General features: G+C 42.5%; 3 protein-coding genes and 1 pseudogene across 3 annotated transcripts; 3 read left to right on the top strand and 1 right to left on the bottom strand.

Moving 5' to 3' along the window:
- Positions 1 to 2,613: 2,613 nt before the first annotated feature.
- On the top strand, positions 2,614 to 5,582 carry LOC139883094 (putative disease resistance RPP13-like protein 1; annotated as a pseudogene).
- A 5,557-nt stretch (positions 5,583 to 11,139) lies between these two features.
- On the bottom strand, positions 11,140 to 11,583 carry LOC139883090 (bZIP transcription factor 53-like). The gene has a single exon (XM_071867318.1). The coding sequence runs from the start codon at positions 11,581 to 11,583 to the stop codon at positions 11,140 to 11,142; it is 444 nt and encodes a 147-aa protein (XP_071723419.1).
- Positions 11,584 to 14,435: 2,852 nt separating this feature from the next.
- On the top strand, positions 14,436 to 16,679 carry LOC139883096 (uncharacterized). Its single transcript, XM_071867321.1, has 3 exons — positions 14,436 to 14,531; positions 15,781 to 15,951; positions 16,596 to 16,679. The coding sequence occupies exons 1-3, from the start codon at positions 14,436 to 14,438 to the stop codon at positions 16,677 to 16,679; spliced, it is 351 nt and encodes a 116-aa protein (XP_071723422.1).
- Positions 16,680 to 19,509: 2,830 nt separating this feature from the next.
- On the top strand, positions 19,510 to 25,313 carry LOC139883092 (putative disease resistance RPP13-like protein 1). Its single transcript, XM_071867319.1, has 7 exons — positions 19,510 to 23,078; positions 23,226 to 23,365; positions 24,034 to 24,191; positions 24,318 to 24,383; positions 24,452 to 24,528; positions 24,769 to 24,877; positions 25,227 to 25,313. Exons 1-7 carry the CDS (start codon positions 19,510 to 19,512, stop codon positions 25,311 to 25,313), a joined length of 4,206 nt encoding a protein of 1,401 aa, XP_071723420.1.
- The last annotated feature ends 328 nt before the right edge of the window (positions 25,314 to 25,641 follow it).

The raw sequence follows: 25,641 nt of genomic DNA, 5'->3' as shown, positions 1-25,641 counted from the left end.
ATATTCGTTGACAGGATCAAACTTGAGTTCTCTCTTGGCGATCTCCGATGTGATGGCATTGGGTTTCTGCTAGGCACTGCCAACATACCGTGGTGGATGTCGGATGCTGCTTTGGATGGACCTATTCTTCCCCAACGATATCAAGATAGTTTCAGTAAGATGGTTGTGGTGAGAAAGTGGTGCTCTGTCTTCACAAGATGAGTGAATTATGAGGATCCGAAGTAGCATAGGCAATGGGATGGTGGAAATCGGCAAGGAAAACAAATCCATTTTTCATGTAGTCAGCAAGCCAAGTGATCGACTCCTGGAAATGACAGAATCGAGGTCAACTAGGAGTATCGAAATTTCATTGTCCGTTTGCAGCTTGTGAGAAATTGTTTACCAATGAGTGCGAGTGCAGGAGAGGCACTCCAATGGGATTGCAACGTTTAGTTAAACGCAGTGACATGCCGTGGGGGAAGTACTTGCCTAATGGTTTGGTTGGATTGTTGTTTATGCAAGCTGATACTTGTTGCAGTGGAGAAACAAGAAACCATTTAAGGTAAAGCATATCCAAAGCATGACCAGCAGTTGTACATCCCAGGCGTTCGATGCCGTAGCATTGGAAGCAAGGATCATATCTGAAAGTGATGATGGGCATGAGATGAGTGGGTTATGGAGAGATTGTTTGATATAGCTTTTTAATGGTAGCTGTGACAGTAAAACTAGATGCTTCCACTTTCGCGAGGTAACATCTCATAGCAATCATCTGGAACCAAGAAGCTGTCCCATCTAGCTTTTAGTTATTGCTGTGTGTTACCAAATGATTGCAACTACAATTATACCAAATGGGCCCTGAGTTGAGCTTCATAGCCTATACAGGATCAGGAGGGGTTGGAAAATTGGTTGGTTGATTCTTCTCTTTTTTGGTTGAGTGGTTCATCTCTTCTTCAAAAGCACCTCTAACTCTCTGGGGTGGACTTAAAGCGAAGAGCGGGTATAACTCCTCCATTCAAGCGTGTACTCGTTTTGCTATAGGAGGGTATAACGTATAATGAATAAGTGAATTTGGGGTCATGTACGAGTCCGACTTATTTGTCATGTTTGAGTTTGAAACCATCCAAAAGTGGCGGTGTATGTTTATATAAGGATGAGCATCCTGATTTGTATGAATCACATAGTCAAGAAAGATTAATCAAATAACCTTCATTTCCAATTTCAAAATCCGTAAAGATGTCATTTCTCGATTTGGAGAACCAGTACAGAAACCTTGAAATGATGTAGTGTATTATACTAATCAACACCAGCACAACTAGTAGTGGATGCTTATCTTAATGTAACTTTTTTGAAATAATGTAGTGTAATATATCAACTTAAATAGCACCGACATACGACACGCGACATGACATAACACGACGCAACATGACACGCGACACGTCATTTCTAAAAAAATAAAGAATTTTGATACGTTGGGATACATTGTATATCACATGTATATTTTTATATATGCATAATAAATTATCATTTTTTATAATTATTTCAATCTAATTAATTTTACTCAAATTCATAAATAAACAAATAATTAAAAAAAGTCTAGAATGAATTTACACTAAAAATATTAATCTACCATTTATTAATATCATTATTTGTTTCAATTTAACAAATTCGACTCCATTCCAATAATCCATAAAATTTGGAGAAGGAAAACAGGCAATTCACATTATGGATTCACGTGTCAGATGTATCGGAAAGAAAGAGAAAAAAAATTTGGGGTATGAATTTTGTATTATGAGAAGTGAGAGTCAAAAGAGAAGAGAATATTAATTTTTTCTTCTTTCCTCATTTATTATTTTTATTATTTTTTCATATACATACATTTTGACCATTTATTTATTGAAATTTTTTAAAATTGATCTTGTGTATCAGAATCGAAAACTCGCATGTCGGAATTACAACTTGAGTGTCGGAGAGTATCGATAAAGTTGACTAGGTATTGAATTTTTCGACACATGTTAATCAAATATCAAAGAGTGTCCGAAAGTGTCTGAGAATGTCGGACACGTGCCGAAGTATCCAATACGACATGAAAGCTCTCAAAGAGTGCCGGTGTTGAGAAGGGTGTCGGTGCTTCCTAGTATATCAACACCGGCACAACTAGCAATGGATGCTGATCCTGATTTAACTCCCACAAATTCGCAAGTGAGAAGGGGAGATGAAGCATCTAAGAAAGAGAAAAACTCTATCGCTCGCTAAATAACTTGGACATGTAGACCAACAAGAATTGTGATCTACCTATCACTAGCGTTCATCCAACCAAAAAACCCACAGCAACTTGAAAGCGGATCGGGAAAAAGACCAACTGCAAGAAAAGATACATGACACAAGTCATATCTCGCAACGTAATATCATCAGGGCAGTTAACAAGTGGCATCTCCTAGTCTTAATTCATCCAACTGAGGAACAACATAGCGCGACCCCTGTCTTAAACTGAAATTTATCAATTTCTAGCATCGCATTCCCGGGCATCAGCTAGGCTAGACATGTGCATAAGAATGAAGTCGTGCATGATTGTGCAGCAAACAGAGCACAAGAAGAAAACCACCTAACTGATCCAACCAAACCTCAAAAACAGAAATGGCTATGGGTACGTACAGTCGAGAGGCAAACTCCTATTGGATAGTTCCAAAACGACCACCTAGTTCAATACAGTTCTCCATAGTTTACCGTATCACTTGATCAAGCATCGTTTATCTTGAGCGAATCCACCTTGTCTTAAAAGGGAAATGACTCCGCATTTCTTCAAAAGCCTTGCGTGCTCATATCGACATTTGCATCAACATTTCTAATGTCTCCGTTTCAAAAAATTACAGTTTTTCTTTAAAAAAAAAAAAAAAACAGTCGAAACCACATGGTCCATCACGTTGACCCATCGTTGGTCAACGTATATGCCAACCTGCAAGCGCTGTCCATGTCCACTTCCAAGAAGAAAGACTTCACAGATCGCTGCTTCTTCTTCTTCTTCCGTCGGCGATCGTCTTCACTTCCTCTCCAATAGGCTTCCGGCTTCCTCCTGCATCCTGAAAATCCCTATGGTGGCGGCGCTCGTCGGCGGAGCATTTCTCTCGGCTTTCCTCCAGGTGCTCTTCGACCGGATGGCCTCCCGCGAGGTCGTTGACTTCTTCCGGTCTCGCAAGCTCGGCAAGGGGAGGCTGCTGCAGAAGCTGAAGGCCGCGCTCCTGTCCGCGAACGCCGTGCTGGACGACGCGGAGGAGAAGCAGATGACCAACGACCACGTCAGGGAGTGGCTCGACGAGCTCAAGGACGCCGTGTACGACGCCGACGACCTGTTCGACGAGATCGCCACTGAAGATCTGAAGCGCGAAGCCGGGGTCGAGCCTCGGGCTCTCGTTTGTAAGGTCTGGAGATTCGCTGCAGACGCTCGTAGGAGTAAATTGGGGGATGAGTTAGAGAGGGTTCTGGAGAGATTGGAGAGCGTAGTGAAGCAGAGAGAAGTGCTGGGCCTAAGGGAAGGTATTCGCGAGAGGATTCGTTGGTCGAGGAATCGAGCGTCTTCGGGAGGGAGAAGGACAGGAAGGCGGTGATCCAGTTGCTCTTGTCGGATCGGGGCGAAAGGAACACCAGCGTGATGGCCATAGTTGGGATGGGCGGTGTTGGCAAGACCACGCTATCTCAGCTCGTGTTCAACGATGGTGTGGTGAAAGGGAGTTTCGAGTTGAGGGCGTGGGTTTCCGTGTCCGACCAATTCGACATCTGCAAGCTGACGGCGACGGCTCTCGAGGAGTTCTCCTCCTCGTCTAAGAAGGAGACCGAAAATCTCAACCAGCTTCAGCTCCAGCTGAAGAACTTATTGACAGGGAAAAAGTTTCTATTGGTGTTGGATGATGTTTGGAATGAGGACTTCAATATTTGGAATGCGTTCCTAGTTCCTTTTACCTATGGAGCAAAAGGCAGCAAAATCATCGTGACGACACGAAATGAAAGCGTCGCATCGGTTGCTTGTGCCGTCTCGACATACCCTTTACAGAAGTTGCAAGACGAGGAATCTTGGGACTTGTTCGCAAAACATGCGTTTGACCAGCATAACTTCGAGGCGCGCACGAGACTTGAAGAAATCGGCCAAAGAATTGTAAAGAGATGTGATGGATTGCTCTTGCGCTGAAGACTATAGGTAGCTTGTTACGCTGTGAGTCTGGTATCAGGAAGTGGGAAATAATTGCAGAGAGTAACATTTGGGATTTGCCACCTGGAAAGAATGAAATTCTCCGTGCGCTGTTGTTAAGTTATCATTACCTTCCTCACAACTGAAACGATGTTTTGCCTATTGTTCAGTCTTCCCAAAGGATTGTATATATGAGAAGGACCAGCTGATCTTACTTTGGATTACTGAGGGCATTTCTAAAACAACCTAACGACAGCAGGACATTAGAGGAAGTAGGTGATCAATGCTTCTCTGATCTCGTGTCTAGATCTTTGCTTCATAGAGTAAGTGATGTCCAATCGAGCTTCCTGGAAGTAAGTGATGTCGAATCGAGCTTTTCGATGCATGACCTGGTCAATGACTTAGCAAGATGTGTAGCTGGTCGATCTTTTTTTAGCTTGGACGGAGGCAATGCACACCAGGTGTCCTCAAGCACTTGCCATTTGTCATTTGTAAGAACTCGATATGATGTCGCTTCTAGATTCAGGGTGTTTAGCCGGGAAAATGAATTTGCGTACTTTCCTGCCGCTGAACGTGGGTCATTTGAGATTTTACGAGGTCAATTTGTTGACTGATGAGGTACTGCATGTTCTGTTGCCGACCCTAAGACGGTTAAGGGTGCTATCTTTGTCTCATTATCTGAGAATCTCTATCTTGCCCGGTTCTATTGGATGTTTGAAGCATATGCGCTATTTGAATCTCTCCCATAATGATTCTCTAATCAGATTGCCTGATACAATTATAGCTCTATACAACTTGCAAACCTTAATTCTTGCTTACTGTCGGTCTCTCATTGAGTTACCGAGCAACATGGGCCTGGCTGCGTCATCTCGATATAAGGGGGACACTCCTGAAGAGAATGCCGTCGGGGATGAATAGACTGAAGGATTTGCGGACATTAACTAATTTCATGGTGGCCGAAAACGGTGGGACCAGGGTTAGGGAGCTAGGGGAGCTTGGGAATCTTATGGGTACACTCTCCATACAGGGTTTGCAGAATGTTGATAGTTACCGAGATGCGGAGATAGTCAATTTGCAGGGAAAAAGGTACTTGAAAAAGGCTAGTACTGGAATGGGGTTCTGATAACAATATTACGCGGCAAAATTGCTTAAATGTATTGGACAAGCTGTAACCTCACTGGAACTTGAGAGAGCTTATCATTACATCCTATAGTGGTAAGTCATTTTCTGATTGGCTGGGACATGGTTCATTCTCTAATATGTCCAGTCGTGCATCTTGAATCTTGCAAGCACTGTGTCATTACCTCCTTTAGGACAGCTACCATCTCTGGAGAAGTTGATAATCAAAGGATTTGATGGGGTTACAAGTGTGGGTACTGAATTCAATGGTAGTAACTGTATACCTTTTCAGTCACTTAAGTAGTTGGAATTTGTTGGCATGTGCAGCTGGAAGGAGTGGGCTTCTTTTGCAATAAAGACAAGAGGTCTTGCCTTTGCACATTTGCAGGAGCTTTGTATTACTTGAGTGGAGGTTTACCCAGCCATCTCCCTTCTCTAACAGCCTTGTCTATTGAAAATTGCCCACAACTAACATCTTCTCTACCATTTGCACCACTTCTCCGTAAGATCAGTTTGGATGATTGTGGTTTCTGAATTGAGCCTCCCCTAAATGGTACTGAGTTACGGGATATGAAAATCATGAATCTTTCGACCCTTCCCTTGAGGTTTCTTCCTCCAAATATGACAAGACTCAATCTCGGAGGCAGTCGTGAAATAGAGTTGCCAATACACAGATGCCATGAATCTTTCCAATATCTAAACTTGGAGTGGAGCTGTGATTCACTTATATCCTTTCCTCTGGAATTTTCCCCTCACTTAAGAATATTCATTTGGCGGCGATTAAACATTGGAACATCTTTCAAATTTTGACGGTTCTCCACTTCTTCTCCATTCGATGAACATTGTTCATTGCCCAGAATTTAGATCTTTCCCTGCAGGAGGATTGGCTGCCCCATGCCTCACTTCATTAGAGTTGTATGGCTACCGTCATCTAAAGTATCTGCCAGAAAACATGCAGACTCTCCTTCCTTCACTTCAGTCACTGAGAATATTGTCATGTCCACAAATCGAGTCATTTCCCCGAGCGGGATTTACCCTCCAAGTTGGTCACGCTTTCACTCTCTAAATGTGACAAGCTCATTGCTGGCCGCAAGGATTGGGGTCTTCAATCACTATGCTCTCTTGAAACTTTTGCCATTGAGCAAGAGAAAAATATAGTCATTTCTGAGATAGGGCTTCTGCCAGCCTCTCTTACCTCTCTGAAAATATTTTACTTGAGAATCTGACGTCCCTGAACTCCAGAGGGCTTCCATAGCCTAAGCTCCCTTAAAAACCTGTCCATTAGCCAATGTCCTAAGCTCCATTCCTTCCCTAAAGAGGGACAAATTCTGGCCCGCTTCTCTTACCACTCTGTCGATTTATGCTATGGGTCTAAAATCACTGGATAACTTAGGGCTCCACCACCTCACTTGTCTCAAAGAATTTCGCATAAATAGCTGCGGAAGTCTTTGATCCATGCCAACGGAGGCTTGTCATCCTCCCTTTCCAATCTATTTATCAATAAGTGCGCTTTGCTGGCGAAAAGATGCTAGCGGAAGAAAGGGAAAGATTGGCCCCTAGTTTCGCACATTCGCTGCATCGTGATTGACTTTGTGCTCGTCACATGATCGTATATCTTGCTTTACAATCCCTCCTTTTGCCAAGATCTCACTCAGGTATCTCCCTTGGCCCTACACTAAGTAAGCCATTTATTTATTCAGGACAGACTTCAGTCACTCTGTGGTCAAGCACACATCTGCTGTATTTGCCGCATGCTACTCTAATAACGCTCCACAATGGAGATTATTTGTAGTTTCACCGGCTTTCCATGTTGTTCCTACGATTGGGCTGCATAATTTGTTTATCGGTTGCCGAGTTATTTAGCTGGAGGGCTGATTTTCCCCTTTTCCATTCTCTCTATATAAATCACACAGCCATACTTCAAACTAAGCATCTGTCACGGTCTTTATACCCTCATCTGGTAATGATTATTTTATCGCTACTTTATGTCGCCATCAGATTATTTCAGCTTTAAGATCTCACTATTGTCAACACCTACAAATGCCAACTTATGGAATCATTTGTGCGTGAGCTAACAATAGTAAATAGAGCAAAGAGATTCATGACCATCTAAAGAAGCCTAGCCTTGATTAGGCTATCCAGATGAAATTATTTTTTCTCGAACTCTGGCATGTCCTCAAGTTAAAAAGGGAGTAAATTTGCTCTTATCAACAGATGCTTTCTATTGCGTAAAGCTGTATAATGTTGCGAGGGAGACGTAAATTCTTAAGACCAGGCATGACTCATGACTGACCTGTATTACGCTTGCCAAAACAGTGTAGTATCATGGGTGTGGAGTATATTTCTGTTTGCTTTGTATTTTTATTTGTCAATTTCAGCTTAACATCACTCTAAAGTTGTACAGTTTAACAAATATTCCCTGCCTACATGTAGAATTCTGATCCGTGGAATGTGAAAATGGAACAGTTTTAAGAGATGTGAGGACCCAGCATTTTGTGGTGGCATATCCACTTTTGTCACTAATTATATCGTGACATCAACTAAATCCATCGAACTGAAGAACTAAAAAAAAGTATGTAAAACTTAGGTTTTTATTTGCTGAAGTCGAAAGTTTGCATCTCAAAATGCAATTTGATCAAAATATATGGACCTATTGTAATTTACCCTATTTTGAGAGAATATAGTTTCTTTTGAGGGAATTTAAGCAGTTTTATGTGCACTAACTGTTGAGGAGCTTGTGGATGGAGATAGAGCTGGAAATGTATTGCTAGCTTTTAGCTTGATTAGAGTATCCTTTTGTTGTTAATACTTGTCTTTCAATCATTGCAGGTGGAGTGCTTTTAGATGGGGCTAGACTAACTAATGTTTCAAAAATACATGATGCATCCACGATTAGCAATACAGGCACTTGCTTTGTCGAGATGCATGTATGAATTGTGTTAGAAAAAGTCCAATGTCGTAGGATTAGTATTGGCGTGGAATAGTTAATATATCTTAATTGGCCATTGCTTTAAAGCTTTTGAGTAAAAGTGGCCTAACTGGATTCATTGAAAGGTTTGGACTTGGGCTCTCTCTTGGCTTCCGCTACGCGCTCCCAAGCCAATTGTTGATTGGTGGCAACTTGTTGGTGCAAAAGAATGCTTGGATTAAGGGGAAAGTATGCTGAACATCGAGTTTACATGTAAGAGGGAGATAAGAATTGATGTGGTGTGGGACTTACTATATCTTAGTTGGTTCATGATTCATTAACTTAAGCTTTTGAGTATATGTTGGGTCTAACTATATTTGTTGACGGGGTCGAACTTGGGTCCTCTCTTGGCGATCTCCCATGTGATGACATTGGGTTTCTACTAGGCACTATCAACATGCCATGGTGGATGTCGGATGCTGCTTTGGATGGACCTATTCTTCTCCCACGATATCAAGATAGTTTTAGTTAAGAGTGTTGTGGTGAGGAAAAAAAAATGGTGCTCAGTGTCCACAAGACGAGTGAATTATGAGGATCAGGAGCAACATAGGCAATGGGATGATTCATTAACTTAAGCTTTTGAGTATATGTTGGGTCTAACTATATTTGTTGACGGGGTCGAACTTGGGTCCTCTCTTGGCGATCTCCCATGTGATGGCATTGGGTTTCTACTAGGCACTATCAACATGCCATGGTGGATGTCGGATGCTGCTTTGGATGGACCTATTCTTCTCCCACGATATCAAGATAGTTTTAGTTAAGAGTGTTGTGGTGAGGGAAAAAAAATTGGTGCTCAGTGTCCACAAGACGAGTGAATTATGAGGATCAGGAGCAACATAGGCAATGGGATGGTGGAAATCGGCAAGGAAAACAAATCCATTCTTCATGCAGTCTGAAGCCAAGTGATCGACTCCTGGAAATGTCAAAATCGAGGTCAATTAGAGTATCGAAATTTCATTGTCGATTTTCAGCTTGTGAGAAATTGTTTACCGATGAGTGCGAGTGCAGGAGAGGCACTCCAATGCAATTGCAACGTTTAGTTGAACATGGCGACATGCCATGTGAGAAGTACTTGCCTAATGGTTTAGTTGGATTGTTGATTTAGCAAGCTGATGCTTGTCGCGATGGAGAAACAAGAAACCATTCAAGGGGAAACAGAGCCAACGCATGGTCTGTAGAGGTGCATCCCAGCCGTTTGATGTTGTAGCATTGGAAGCAAGGATCATATTTGAAACCGATGATGGGCATGAGATGAGTGGGTTGAGATTGTTTGATACAGCTTTTCAATTGTAATCGTGGCTATAAATTGGATGCTTCCGCTTTCGCAAGGTAACATCTCAAAGCTATCATATGGAACCAGAAAGCTGTCTCGTCTAGCTTTCAGCTATCGCCGTGTGTTACCAAATGATCGCAACTATGATTGTACCAAACGGACCCTGAGTGGAGCTTCATAGCCTATACAGGATCAGAACGGGTTGGAGGATTGATTAAGTTATACTTCCCTCTCTTTGGTGAGTGGTTCTTCTCTTCTTCAAAAGCACCTCTAATTCTCTAGGACACACTTAAGCAAAGAGCGGCCTCTAATTCTCTAGGACACACTTGAGCAAAGAGCTGGAACAACTCGTGCACGTTTCGTGCTATTGGAGGGTGTAACATATAATGAATAAGTGAATTTTGGGGTCATGTACGAGTCTTATTTATCATGTTCAAGTTTGAAATTCGTCATATGTATATCAAAAGTGGCTGTGTATGTATATATAAGGATGAGCATTCTGATTTGTATGTATCACATAGTCGAGAAAGATGAATCAAATAACCTTCATTCCAAATTCAAAATCTGTAAAGACGTCATTTCTCGATATGGCGAACCAGTCCAGAGACCTTGTTGCTACGCAATATAGACAATTATTTTTGAGATGATGTGGTGTATTATACTAATCAACACTGGCACGACTAGCAGTAGATGCCGATACTGATTTAACTCCCACAAATTCGCTGAGCAAGAAGGGGAGTTGAAGCATCTAAGACAGAGAAAAACTAACTCGCTTGCTAAATGATTTTGACATATAGAACAAGAATTGTGATCTTCATATTACTGGCGTTCATCCAACCAAAATAATAACAGCAACTTGGACGCGGATTGGGAAAAAGACCTACTGCGAGACAAGATACAGGACACAAGTCATACCTCACAACAAAATATCTTCGGAGCAGTTAAAAGATAGCATCTCCTGGTCTTTAACTCGTCCAACTGAGGAACAGCATAGCATGAACACTAGGCTAGACTCGTGCCGAAGGAATGAAGTCGTGCATGATTGTGCCACAAACAGAGCACAACAAGAAAACCACCTAATGATCCAACGGAACCTCAAAAACAAAGAAGGTTATGAGTATGTACAATCATGAGGCAAACTCCTATCGGATTGTTCTAAAACGTCCCTCTTGTTCAATGCAGTTCCATAGTTTACTACATCACTTGATGAACAGCAATTTACAAACCAATCTGTATAGCCTAGGTCCCAAGCATTACTGCGGAAGAAATGAAGAAATCGTATTCTGGGCCTAGCATGAAAAACTGAGAATCCATATCCTACTGAAAGAAGCACGGGGATACAGCATAGCAACATGTCTTTGTCCACAAACTGCTGATATAGGTTTGTTACAACCATTCATCATCATACAAATTTCACAAGCTAATGAGGGTGAAAAACGACACCCAATTGTACAAAAAAGAGAGCCTATCCAGTCATCAGACACGAAGTCGACATTTTACCGCTGCCGACGAGACGGAGTACGAACATCAGAGACATCGGACAATATTCACATGAAACACAGAGGTAAAGAGACTAAAATCCAAAGCGCTCGTTCCACATTTGCAACAGCAATCGATACATCAGCACTCAAACAGGTGTGCGGACGCCATTATAGGTTGTATCGGACATGGGATTTGCCAGGGCTTCATCAACGGGTCGGGTATCTCGGGAATATCAAACGCGAGCCCACTGACCGCCTCCGCGATCTCAAGCACCGAGTTCAAGCACCGGAGCCTGTCGGTAAGTTCCATGGCCTGGGCCCTGAGGACATTGTTCGCCGACTTGACCTCAGCATACTTCTGCGCAGCCGCATTGATACTCGCCACGAGCTGAGCGTTAGCTTGCTGCAGTTGCCCCACTTCTCCGACCGAATCCTCCAGCTGCTTCTGCCTCCTCATCCGGGAGCGCCTGGCGGATTCCCTGTTGGACTCCATCCTCTTCCTCTTCCTTTCATCATCGGCCACCCCACCGAGCCTCGGGTCGCCATCGGATCCCGAGCTCGCCTGACGCCGAACCGAACCCATTTTCGAGGGCCTTTCCCCGCGATCAATCAATCACTCGATTCAGAAAACGACCGATCAAAGGGTCTCCGCGTGCCGGGAGTTAATTCGCTTTTGTCTCAGACAACGAATTCCGATGGAATCAAAGGGAGGTACGAATCGCGATCAATCGGAGAGAGAGAGAGACGGGCGTTCATGAGAAGACGTAGAACCAGTAGAGGAACACCACCGAGAAGGAGTGGACGATCCGCACCCGGAACATGAGGATCGCGTAGTTCATGACTCGGTTTCCCACATCTGAAAAATCCTAGACCATCTCCCACAAGCCCTCGACCAGTACCCTCCGATTCTCAGCCCAACGCAACGAAGGGGAACACGAAAACGGCGACAACGCAGCGGAAAGACAGCAGAGAGAGAGAGAGAGAGAGAGAGAGGAGAGAGAGAGAGAGAGAAGGGGGACGTAAACTTAGCTGGCGGCGGCGGCGGCGGCGGCGGCGGCGGCGGAACGCGCGAACCAGAGAGAGGTCGAAGAAGGTTGGGAAAGGAGGGGAGGAGGGGTTTATGTGGAGGAGGCTCGCGGGCTTCGATTGGTCTGCCGGGAAAACGAATATTCCCAGAATCTTTTTTTTTTTGGGTGTAATTTATTGGGACGGATTTTGCTTAGGCGTGTCCCGATTGCCCAATCACATCCGGAAGTGTGAGATTATATTACCTTTTTAATGAATCGATAAAAGAGAAAATACATGAGATGCTTGAGGAATGAACGAATTTGGAAATCTATATCGAAGATGTAGAGGAATCAAGAGATCCTCTTCTGATTTTATTTTGTCGGTGGTTTTTTTTATCTTTTTATTTACCAATGGACAACTAATATCCGACTTAATCTATTTATAAACTCTCTCTAGTTTTTACTTGTTAGTACTTGTGTTTCCCTCTTTCTTTACGCGACCGTGTAACCATAATACGGGGAGAACAGATGTTCTTAAATTAAAATTGTTTTTGGTGGGGGAGGGGAAGAATGACGTCATGGCGCACGTCTGATGTAGCTTGGGATTGGTCGGATCTCATCGTCGTCGCGGTAGTTGGTGCTGCCCATGTAAATGTAATGCGCACGTTGTTTGGGACATTAGCCAATAGCATCACACTTTACAGAGCAGGCAAAAATCGTGGGTTTGACCGGGTCAAACATCGGACATCGGATCTTCTTGGGATACATCCCCCCGACAGTAATGCACGCGAGCGCCAAGTCATGATAAAGAGAGATGTTTATTTTAATGTTTTCTGTTTGGAGACATTAATTTCTCGATACCTTTTTATTTTCGTAAAAAAGGACTTGTGCAATGGAAATTAGTCGGGATGTGTAAAATACAGGCTAAATCTTGGATTTCCGAAATTGAATTGGATGAAAAGAAAACGCAAACGATTTGGTGAAAACGGATAATTGTTTGGAAATTGACGGTGAAAATATGTAGGTGGGCTCTTGGTGAGAAAATAGGGATAGAAATCAAAGTGGATAGTGGATTTGGGGATTGCAAACATTGCATCATGAAATAGTACTAGAAAAATGATCACTGCAATCCGTTTATTGCATAAAAAATGAATGATTTGAAAAAAAAATAATTACTGCAATTCGTTTATTCCAAAAAAAAATGAATGATTTGAAAAGAAAATTATTATTGCAATCCATTTATTCCACAAAAAAAATGAATGATTTGGAAAAAAAAGAACTCAATGAACAATACTAATCACAACCAAGAGCCAACTATCGGCTCCCAAGGAGAAAACCTAGGACACCTATGCCCAAATTTGTGATCTGACACTTTAATCGAGAATGACATATTTCATATTAAGGTTAAAATACTTGATATTGGCACAAGACGCAACAAACTTGAGATGCATAACATATATAAGGCAGAACGACATGAGATTTGTAATACTTTTTTTTTCAATCCAATCAGAGTTATAATACGTTGGCTAATCATTAATGTTGCATCATCACTACCAAATTTAGGGTCGATGACTTAGTGAGGCTTGCCTCACCAGCCCTCGGTCATAAGGAGAAAATATTATATACAATTTTGATGTTAATTGAGAAAAATATTAGTCTATTCATCTTGTAGCACGTGTCACACGTGAGCCCACTTATTTATCACGATCTCTCTCTCTCCTTCCTTTTGACCCCTTTTCCCTTCTCGAACCTCGAGCACAAGCCATCGCCGTAGCCAACCATGGCAAAGTGCACGCTTGGAGTCTCCAACAATGAGCTTGCTGCCAATGAATCCCTATCCATTTTGCACCTTATGGGGGAACCTTGGGCTGAAGATCCCCATCACTGCCAAGCCCCCCGGCTTTGCCGTCCACCTATTGTCCTCCTCCTCGCTTCTACACCAACTTTGTTAAATGGACGGGAGATGGCAAGAAATTTTTCTGAGTGCGAAAAGCCTAAGACTTTTTGTTTTCGGAGTGATTATTTTTAATCGTGAATGCATGACGTGCCTGTGACACACCCGCATTGAGAAAATATGAAGTGAGAGCAAGATTTGATGAAAAATACTTTAAACCTTTAAGTTGCATCCCAAAGATATTTAAGCCCAAAATATGGGGCAAAAACAAGAGGAAATAGAAAGAAGCAGGAGAAAGAAGTCAAATTTATACTTATTTTTGAAAGCCCATTCCCTTATGAAGCCCATCGATCTCATCTTGGGCCGTGAGAGACCCGCCGTTCACCCGACCCGACTTGATTTTCTTCCTGTCATGTTTTCTCGGGAAAACCCTTCTTCCCCTCTCCAGCTTTCTCCGGGAAAATTTTCCGATCCGTTGCAAACCGTTCATCATCTTCCGTTCTGTAACAGATCTCGACGACCTGCGAGGCTGCGATGGAGATTCGCATCGGAAGAGGCTACGCGTGGGCCATCGCTGCCGGATTCATGGCCGCTCTCGCCGCCATCTCCGCCAAGTTCTTCTCCTCTCAGGTAACCCAACCTCATCCGCGCGCTTGTCCGTGCGAGCTAATTCATGATTGTCCCCCGCCGTTCTGCTTTGTCACTCGAGATCGTGCGATCGTTCCAGCTAATGCAAATCGAAATCTGGCGTGTGTGTTGGGGTCGTGTCCCTAATGTATCTCCGGCAGAAGCACTCGACGTCGCGTGGCGCGATGTGAGCTGCGGCCGATAGCCGGTGCGCGGCGATACGTCCAATTTTTGGTTCTTTGAGGATTAGCGGGAGCTCTAATTGAGGAAAGCTCCTGCCAATTCTACTACTTCTGTGGAGAGTAGTTGAATAGATTACCGAGAGGGAAGCTTGGAAGCTATCCGAGCGGCCTGTCGTGGCAATCAGCGACGTCTGCTCAGTAGCAGAGGAGATTTTCGAAAGTTGAGGGGACAAGCTTAGGAAATTCGTGCAAAATCTCAGTTTATGAGATGGGGATGCGGACAGAGATTCTTGGTGAAATTTAAAAGAAGATAGCATAGGAAATAGGAAACGCGCCAACGCCTAGCAGGCTAGCAGGCAGGCCAGGCGGGGCGGGGTTGGGGCATCCGGAGAACTCTGACTGGATATTTAGAAGGGATTACTATTGTACAAGCATCTTCTCGAATGTGAGCTTCGCAGAATGGGTTGTTATCTGTCAGGTTTATATCTTCACTGGGACGAAGAAATAGCAAAGAGAGAGAAAACAGAGAATCTGTTGCTCTTCTTTTCCCCAGTGGGTAAGTGCATCTGTTATTTGTGGTGTCATTAGCTGCGGTTGTCAGCATTTCCTAGTCAACTCAGTCTGAGATCTGGTGCTTTTGCAGTGAACTAGTTAAGTCCTACCATAAATGGAGTTCATTTGGTCGTATCTCCTTAAATGTTTGATTCTCTTTGCGAGAAAAATGTTTCAATGTCTGAGTCCAGTTAATTTAGATTCCTATGACTTGACCAATGAGTGGCTACTGCACTGCACTAAAGCCTGTTATTTGACAGGAATCCTTTTCCTCATGCTCCTCCTTTTCCTCCATTTCTTGACTATAGGGGCAGATTGTTTAAAGATATGTTTTCATGTGTTTACTGATTGTCTAAGATGCACAGTTAAGCATTTATTCTGTCATGATGCATCTTTGATGAATTTTCCCAGTAACTGTTGCCATATTTTGTCATGGGTGTTGTTAATAAATTGTGCAGTTCATGAACTCGGACATATTTTTCCTGGACTAACACCCAGACATCTGAATATGTCAACAGGTCATTAAGTATGGTTTTGTCATACTGTTCAATGTTACAATGTGGGGATGTTATGTCAACAGCCTAAAGAGTCTCTCGTCTCTTCAAGCCACAGTTACGAACTTTGCGACAAATTTCCTCACTTCTGGATTAGCTGGGTTCTTTTTGTTTGATGAGTCATTGAGATACCAGGTACTTTGATTAACTATTTTCCTGCCCTGTTCTGCAAAGTTATATACTTCAAGGTTTGATTTTTTACTGTGTTTAAAATAAGAGGCAAGCTCTTATTGTTACAGCCGGAGCTGTCAAAAGTATTTTTCACTGATACAAGTAATATCATGACTGCATTTAGTTCCCTCGAGAGATAAATTCTCTCTATGGAATCGGAACTGGTTATCTTGAAAGTGGCAAGTAGGCTAAAATTTAGGAGTCAAGTTATGCAATAGATAACTTCCGAGTTTATTATCTCTTGAATGCATTGAGGGTAATTATGCCATCACAAACGGGGGATAATAAAATGGAGGAGGGTTTTATATTTCAGATGAAAGCTTCTGAGATCAATGTGGTTGCCAAGGAAAAGAGCTAGTTTGCTTCATGCAAACCTGTTGTTCAGGGATTCTTGGCGTAGTCTCCACCTTGCGATAAAAGGTGTCGAGTACTTCCTAGTTCCTGATAATGACTCGAGTTTTAGGTTTAATCATTGCTATCTTGACTCACATTATGGTTGTGATATGGTTGTGAAATTGTGATTAAAAGGATGCAGTGATTCGAGATTCTCACTCCACTTAGTCTATGAATGCAGATTTCACAAAATTCACATGAAGTCCCGTTCTTAGTGGTTTGCAGGTGCACTTTTCATAGTGATTGGCGTGCTAATTCTCAGCAAATCAAGTATTGAGAAGAAAACTAGAGTTGATTGAAAGTTCTCAGTTTATGAGAGATACCATATGCCATGCTTGAAGGTTGCCCCTTTTTGCTACTGGCAACAGTTGCTCTGCTGCTCTGGTTTATGCTTTTCTTTCCCTTCTCCCTTTTAAGTGCCCGAACTGCCTGTTCTCATTTATCTTTTGTGGATTTGCAGATGACTTAGTAGAGATCAGAAGTTCCATTCTTGTGCCACTCTCAAGGAAAGGAGAATGAAGTTGAGAATTGAGGATATAAAGGGTGTTTCCTCCCTGGCCGGTGATTCCGTGTGAACGATCACTACTTGTCGTGACTGGCAGCACCGAGGATGCTAAGCCAGGATTGCTATGTTACTGTCAATGGTGACTGTACAATATAGCTACAAGGCAAGCTGCAAAGAAGACAGATTTGTGTTTAGAGATGGGATCCTATCCTACCTTTTCACCATGCCAAACGAGTTGGCTAAAACATTGGTAAGTGAACCCTAATTTAGGCGCTCTCCAAAGGCTGAATGTGTCGTGCGCGCTTCGTGAGTGTGAAGCTAAAAGATCATCTTTACATTGATATAACTCAAGGCCTTGATGTGAGCTTATGCCGACACGTGCTATAATTTTATTTTATTTTTTTTAAAATGCGGAGGATTTAATGGACATCGGGCATTACTGGGGCAAGGTCGTCCTCAACTTACCCCGAACTGCTCTTTCTTTAACACTGTCCATTCTTTTTGCTCTTTATTAATTTATAAAATATGAAAAAAAAAATTGATTTTATTGTATAATTGAAATTTTATCGAGAAAAATATCCTCTTTTTTTTTTCATTTTCTGCTTTGACAAAAGAGAAATGCGCGAGTTGGATCTTTCAATTACTTTGCCGAAAAGGTAATTACGTTATAGCGTGTGGTACTCATTGCAATAATTGGATAACAAAAATATATCCATGGATGTGGCTCTATAGATGAAATCATGCTGTTCTATTGTTATCGTGGTAAAGGAAATAATAGCTTGTCGTCAGAAAACTCGGTTAAATGTGTGATTTGAAACATGACAATGTGCGGCGAAAATAATAGCTTTTTTCATCACCAACCTAAACTTAAAATTCATAAAATCAATTTGGCGAAAAGATTGGGAAATTGTTAAACTGTACAGCTTTTTGGGTCCAATTGTTGCAATAAATAATTATTCCGCCGTTTAGATGACACCTGTATGCCCTCTAATAAACATTGCAAGTACAATAATTTTGATGTCGTATTAGCGAAAGCATGATATTCAACTTTCGTGCTAGATGGAGCGACGATGGTCTATTTGTTGTTATGCTATAAGATAAGTGAGATACTGAGAAAGAAATAGTAGCCTATAATAAAGTGATAATCAAGAGGGTCTCGTGACTAATTAGTGTCTAAATATTTTGATGAATCCTTTTAGTTAAAAAGATCAAACCAAAAAAATGATCTCCACTCAATCCATTGAAAGTAGGTGAATCACTCAGTTTAATGGAAGAACCGGTACATGAATAATGGTTAAGGGACTTTTTGTTGGGGAATATACTCAAATCCATTAAATTACCAACCATTAAATTACCAATTTTTATCCATGTGTTTTCCTATTTATTATTTTTTTTTTGGTAACTAAGGAGCCATTAGAGACTCCCTTATGGGGTCACACCGCCCTCCGATGCCTAGTGGCACCATTGGACGTCGTCGCAAGTCACTATTTAAACGTAAAACCTCGGAAAGCTGGCCTAGTAATCCACCCTAAGACCCCCAGTTAAGTCATAAAATGCAATGAGAGAGTTCAAACCCTCGACCTCGGCGATGAGAAAGAGTATGCACACCATCCGCGCTGCCCATGGGTGGGTGTGTTTTCCTATTTGTTGATCGTCAATTAATACATTACATCTGTGCATTACTAATACTCACCAATCTACTTCTTCACAATCCATTTATAACATATGACTTTAGCTAGCTACATGTTGAGTCCTTGCTTAGGAGCACGATGTAACTAATATTAAATTTTTCCATAAATTTATTAAATAATTAGGCAAAAGTAAATTGCTTGCTTAGGATCGATTGTTTTGTGCTATAGGCTTTTTGTTGGCTTGGCGGTGGTTGGGCCACCAAACTTATGATTGAGTTCAATTCGATTAATCTACGTACCTCGTTTTGACATGAAGAAATATTTTACAAGGTCATCTTTCATGAGAATACACGAGCTCAAGATTATTAAAGGAGCGTGAAGTACTCTTATATGCTTGACTAGCTATATTTCCATAAATTTGCAAATTGCATTAACGGTTGTTCGATTTGTGAATAATCTATCTTTAATAAAGAATCATTTGTTTTAGCGTGCCAAAATTAGATCCAGCAAACTGGTAAGTTGAGGGTTGAGTCAAAAATGAACTGAATCAAAATCAACCAATTTTATGTGTAATATAAATTTAGTGATTGGTATGTGACTTAAGATCAATTCTAAATTTATTTTTTCATTAGATTATTGATTTTTGAGAAAACGAGCGGTTTCATAAATCGACTCGTTGAAGAAGAAAAAAAATTAATTCTCGTTAAAAATTTAAAATTCTTTCTTGTTTTTGCTTCAAGTTCTCGTCCCGTGACCCACCGTGGGAACGAGGGCATGAAATTTGATGAAAAGTCCAAGGAGAGATAAAGGGCGAAGGATTTAAACCTAACGTGCAGATCGGACGGTCAGCAGGTTCTAAGCAAATCGAATCTAACGGAGGAGACAGCAGCGTCGGCTTAAAGCCATGTTAGATAGAAGAAAAAAAGAAAAAGGGAAAATCAGCGTTGACCACTCCGCATTTCTTCAAAATTCTTCCAAATTTGCAAATTCCCTATGGCGGGGGCGCTCGTCGGCGGGGCATTTCTCTCGGCTTTCCTCCAGGTGCTCTTCGACCGGATGGCCTCCCGCGAGGTCGTCGACTTCTTCCGGTCGCGCAAGCTCGGCAAGGGGAGGCTGCTGCAGAAGCTGAAGGCCGCGCTCCTGTCCGCGAACGCCGTGCTGGACGACGCGGAGGAGAAGCAGATGACCAACGACCACGTCAGGAAGTGGCTCGACGAGCTCAAGGACGCCGTGTACGACACCGACGACCTGTTCGACGAGATCGCCACTGAAGATGTGAAGCGCGAAGCCGGGGTCGAGCCTCGGGCTCTCGTTTGTAAGGTCTGGAGCTTTGCTGCAGACGCTCGTGGGAGTAAATTGGGGGATGAGTTAGAGAGGGTTCTGGAGAGATTGGAGAGCGTAGTGAAGCAGAGAGAAGTGCTGGGCCTAGGGGAAATTATTCGCGAGAGGACGCCTAGAGTGACGACTTCGTTGGTCGACGAATCGGGAGTTTTCGGGAGGGAAAAGGACAGGAAGGCGGTGATCCAGTTGCTCTTGTCAGATCGGGGCGAAAAGAACACCAGCGTGATGGCCATCGTTGGGATGGGCGGTGTCGGTAAGACCACGCTATCTCAACTCGTGTTCAACGATGGTGCGGTGAAGGGGAGTTTCGAGTTGAGGGCGTGGGTTTGCGTGTCCGACCAATTCGACATCTGCAAGCTGACGGCGACGGCTCTCGAGGAGTTCTCCTCCTCATCTAAGAAGGAGACTGAAAATCTCAACCAGCTTCAGCTCCAACTGAAGAACTTCTTGACAGGGAAGAAATTCCTATTGGTGTTGGATGATGTTTGGAATGAGGACTCAAATCTTTGGGATGCGTTCCTAGTTCCTTTTATCTATGGAGCAAGAGGCAGCAAAATCATCGTGACGACACGAAATAAGAGGGTCGCATCGGTTGCTCGTGCCGTCTCGACATACCCTTTACGGAAGTTGCAAGACGAGGAATGTTGGGACTTGTTCGCAAAACATGCGTTTGACCAGCAAAACTTCAAGGCGCGCACGAGACTTGAAGAAATCGGGCGAAGAATTGTAAAGAGATGTGATGGATTGCCTCTTGCGCTGAAGACTATAGGTAGCTTGTTACGCTGTGAGTCTGATATCAGGGAGTGGGAAAGTATTGCAGAGAGTTATATTTGGAATTTGGCACCTGGACCAAATGGAATTCTCCCTGCGCTGTTGTTAAGTTATCATTACCTTCCTCCACAACTGAAACGATGTTTTGCCTATTGTTCAGTCTTCCCAAAGGATTGTATATATGAGAAGGACCAGCTGATCTTACTTTGGATGGCTGAGGGCTTGATAGAACAACCTCACGACAGGACATTAGAGCAAGTAGGTGATCGGTGCTTCGATGATCTTGTGTCTAGATCTTTGCTTCATAGAGTAAGTGATGTCGAATCGAGCTTCTCGATGCATGACCTGGAAGTAAGCGATGTCGAATCGAGCTTTTCGATGCATGACCTGGTCAATGACTTAGCAAGATATGTAGCTGGTCGTTCTTTTTTTAGCTTGGACGGAGGCAATGCACACCACGTGTCCTCAAGCACTCGCCATTTGTCATTTGTAAGAACTCGATATGATGTCGCTTCTAGATTTAGAGTGTTAGCCGGGACAATGAATTTGCGTACTTTCCTGCCGCTAAACGTGGGTCGTGAGAGATTTTACGAGTACAATTTGTTGACTGATGAGGTACTGCATGTTCTGTTGCCGACCCTGAGACGGTTAAGGGTGCTATCTTTGTCTCATTATCTGAAAATCTCTACGTTGCCCAGTTCAATTGGATGTTTGAAGCATCTGCGCTATTTGAATCTCACTTGTAATTGGAGTCTAATCAGATTGCCTGATACAATTACAGCTCTATACAACTTGCAAACCTTAATTCTTGCTTACTGTGAGTCTCTCATTGAGTTACCGAGCAACATGGGCAGCCTAACCTGTTTGCGTCATCTTGATATAAGGAAGACATCCTTGAAGAGAATGCCGTTGGGGATGAACAGACTGAAGAATTTGCAGATATTAACTAATTTCGTGTTGACCGAAAACGGTGGGACCAGGGTTAGGGAGCTAGGGGAGCTAAGGGATCTTATGGGTACACTCTCCATACAGGGTTTGCAGAATGTTGATAGTTACCAAGATGCCGAGATAGTCAATTTGAAGGGAAAGAGGTACTTGAAAAAGTTAGTACTAGAATGGGTTTATGATAACAATATTATGCACCAAAATTGCTTAAATATATTGGACAAGCTGCAACCTCATTGGAACTTGAGAGAGCTTGCCATTAATTTCTATAGTGGTAGGTCATTTTCCGATTGGGTGGGACATGGTTCATTCTCTAATATGTTAGTCGTGTGTCTTGAATCTTGCAAGCACTGTGTGTCATTGCCTCCTTTAGGACAGCTACCATCTTTGGAGAGGTTGATAATCAAAGGATTTGATGAAGTTACGAGTGTGGGTACTGAATTCAATGGTAGCAACTGTATACCTTTTCAGTCACTTAAGTACTTGGAATTTGTTGACATGTGTAGCTGGAAAGAGTGGGCTTCTTTTGCAATAGAGACAGGAGGTCTTGCCTTTGCACATCTGCAGGAGCTTTGTATTAGAAATTGCCCTGAGTTGAGTGGAGGTTTACCCAGCCATCTCCCTTCTCTAACAGCCTTGTCCATTGAAAAGTGCCCACAGCTAACGTCTTCTCTACCATTTGCACCACTTCTCCGTAAAATCAATTTGGATGATTGTGGAAAGGTTTCTGGAGTTGAGCCTCTCCTAAATGGCATTGAGTTACGAGATATGAGAATCAAGAGACTTTCAACCCTTCCCTTGAGGTTTCTTCCTCCTACCATGACAAGACCTAATCTTGAAGACAGTCCTGGAATAGAGTTGCCACTGCACAGATGCCATGAATCTCTCCAATATCTAAACTTGGAGTGGAGCTGCGATACACTTATATCCTTTCCTCTGGAAATTTTCCCCTCACTTAAAGATATTCAGTTGTCGGGGATTAAAAATTTGGAACATCTTGCCAATTTAGACAGTTCATCACTTCTTCTCCATTCGATGGCCATTTGTAATTGCCCTGAATTTAGATCTTTCCCTGCGGGAGGATTGGCTGCCCCATCCCTCACTTCATTAGAGTTGTATAATTGCTGTCATCTAAAGTATCTGCCAGAAAACATGCAGGCTCTCCTTCCTTCGCTTCGGTCACTGAGAATATCCTTATGTCCACAACTCGAGTCATTTCCCGAGAGGGGTTTACCCTCCAAGTTGGTCTCGCTTTCACTCTCTAATTGTGACAAGCTCATCACTGGCTACAAGGATTGGGGTCTTCAATCGTTATGCTCTCTTGAAACTTTTTCCATTGGGGAACAGAAAAATATAGAGTCATTTCCTGAGATAGGGCTTCTGCCAACCTCTCTTACCTCTCTGCATATCTCTTTATTTGAGAATCTGACGTCCCTGAACTCCAGAGCGCTTCATAGCCTGAGCTCCCTTGAAAACCTCTCCATTATCGGATGTCCTAAGCTCCATTCCTTCCCAAAAGAGGGACAAATTCTGCCCGCTTCTCTTACCTCTCTGTCGATTTATTTTACGGGTCTAAAATCACTGGATAACTTAGGGCTCCACCACCTCACTTGTCTCAAAGAATTTCGCATAGATTTCTGCTTCAATCTTCGATCCATGCCAGCGGAGGGCTTGTCATCCTCCCTTTCCAATCTATTTATCAATAAGTGCCCTATGCTGGCGAAAAGATGCCAGCGGAAGAAAGGGAAAGATTGGCCCCTAGTTTCGCACATTCGCTGCATCGTGATTGAAGGTGTGCTCGTCACATAATCCTATATCTTGCTTTACAATCCCTCCTTTTACCAAGATCTCACTCAAGTATCTCCCTTGGCCCTACACTAAGTAAGCCATTTATTTATTCAGGACATACTTCGGTCACTCTGTGCTATCCTTGCAGCTAATGCAAATTGAAATCTGGCGTGTGTGTTGGACCGTTTCCCTAATGTATCTCCGGCTGAAGCACTTGACGTTGCATGGCACAATGTGAGCTGCAGCTGGTAGCCGGTGCGCGGCAATACGTCCAATTTTTGGTTGTTTGAGGATTAGCGGGAGCTCTAATTAAGGAAAGGTCCTGCCAATTCTACTACTTCTGCGGAGAGTAGTTGAATTACCGAGAGGGAAGCTTGGAAGCTATCTGAGCGGCCTGTTGTGGCAATCGGTTGACGCCTGCTCAGTAGCAGAGGAGAGTTTCGAAAGTGGAGGGGACAAGCATAGGAAATTCGTGCAAAATCTCGGTTTATGAGATGGGGATGCGGGCAGAGATTTTTGGTGAAATTTAAAAGAAGATAGCATAGGAAGTAGAAAATGTGCCGAACACCTAGCAGGTGGGCCGGGTGGGTTTGGGGCATCCGGAGAACGCAGACCGGATATTTAGAAGCAATAACTATTGTACAAGCATCTTCTCGAATGTGAGCTTTGCAGACTGGATTGGTATCTGGCAGGTTTATATCTTCACCGGGATGAAGAAGAATTGCAAAGAGAGAGATCATAGAGAAGCATCATTTGATTATTTACCTGTTGCTCTTCTTTTTCCCAGTGGGTACATGCATCTGTTGTTTGCAGTGTTATTAGCCGGGGATGTCAGCATTTCCTAGTCAACTCAGTCTGAGATCTGGTGCTTTAGCAGCAAACTAGTTAAGTTCTACCATGAATGGAGTTCATTTGGTTGTATCTACCTTAAATGTTAAGTCGTCATTCCCTGGCAGAATTACGTGAAAAGAAGTAGATGTTTGTTTCTCTTTGTGAGGGAGAAGTTTCAATGTCTGAGTCCGGTTAATTAGATTCCTAGGACTTGACAATGATTGGTCACTGCACTGCACTGAAGCCTGTTATTTGACAGGAATCTCTTCCTCATCCTCTTCTTCTTCCTCCATTTCTTTGGACTGTTGGAGCAGATTTTCTAGTGATATTTTTTATGTGTTTACTGATTATCTAAGATGCACAGTTAAGCATTTATTCTGTCATGATACATCATTGTGATGAATTTTTCCAGTAACTGTTGCCGTTAGATTGGTGTTGTTAATAAATTGTGCTGTTCATGAACTTGGACATATTTTTCCTGGACTAACACTCAGAGATCCGAATTTGTTAGCAGGTCATTAAGTATGGTTTTGTCATACTGTTCATTGTTACGATTTGGGGATGTTATGTCAACAGCCTAAAGAGTCTCTTGTCTCTTCAAGCCACAGTTACGAACTTCTTGACAAATTTCCTCACTTCTGGATTAGCTGGGTTCTTTTTATTTGATGAGTCATTGAGATACCAGGTACTTTGATTAACTATTTTCCTGCCCTGTTCTGCAAAGTTTTGTACTTCAAGGTTTTATTTTTTATTGTGTTTAAAACAAGAGGCGAGCTCTTATTGTTATACCTGGAACTATCAAAAGTTTTTTTCACGTACACAAGTAATATCACGACTGCATTTAGTTCCCTCAAGAGAAGAATTCTCTCTATGGAATCGGAACTGGTAATCTTGAAAGTGGCAAATAGGCCAAAATTTGGGAGTCAAATTATGCAATAGATGACTTCCGAGTTTGTTATCTTATGAATGCATTGAGGGTAATTATGCCATCATAAGTGGGGAACAACAGCATGGAGAAGGATTTTATATTTCAGATGAAAGCTTCTGAGATCAATGTGGTTGCTAAAGAACAGAGCCAGATTGCTTCATGCAAACCTGTTGTTCAGGGATTCTTGGTGTAGTCTCCACCTTGCGATAAAAGGCATTGCGTACTTCCTAGTTCCTGATAATGACTTGAGTTTAGGTTTAATCATTGCTATCTTGACTCGCATTATGGTTGTGATATGGTTGTGAAATTGTGATTGAAAGGAGGCAATGATTTTTGAGATTCTCACTCCACTTAGTCTATGAATGCAGATTTCACGAATTTCACATAAAGTCCCGTTCTTAGTGCTTTGCAGGTGCACTTCTTATAGTGATTGGTGTGCTAATTCTCAGCAAATCAAGTATCGAGAAAAAAAGTAGAGTTGATTGAAAGTTCTCAGTTTATGAGAGATACCATACGCCATG

Source organism: Rutidosis leptorrhynchoides, unplaced genomic scaffold, assembly GCF_046630445.1.
Source record: "Rutidosis leptorrhynchoides isolate AG116_Rl617_1_P2 unplaced genomic scaffold, CSIRO_AGI_Rlap_v1 contig353, whole genome shotgun sequence".
Lineage (NCBI taxonomy): Eukaryota > Viridiplantae > Streptophyta > Magnoliopsida > Asterales > Asteraceae > Rutidosis > Rutidosis leptorrhynchoides.
Note: the sequence above shows the minus strand (reverse complement) of the source record. Positions and strands in the feature narration are given on the sequence as shown.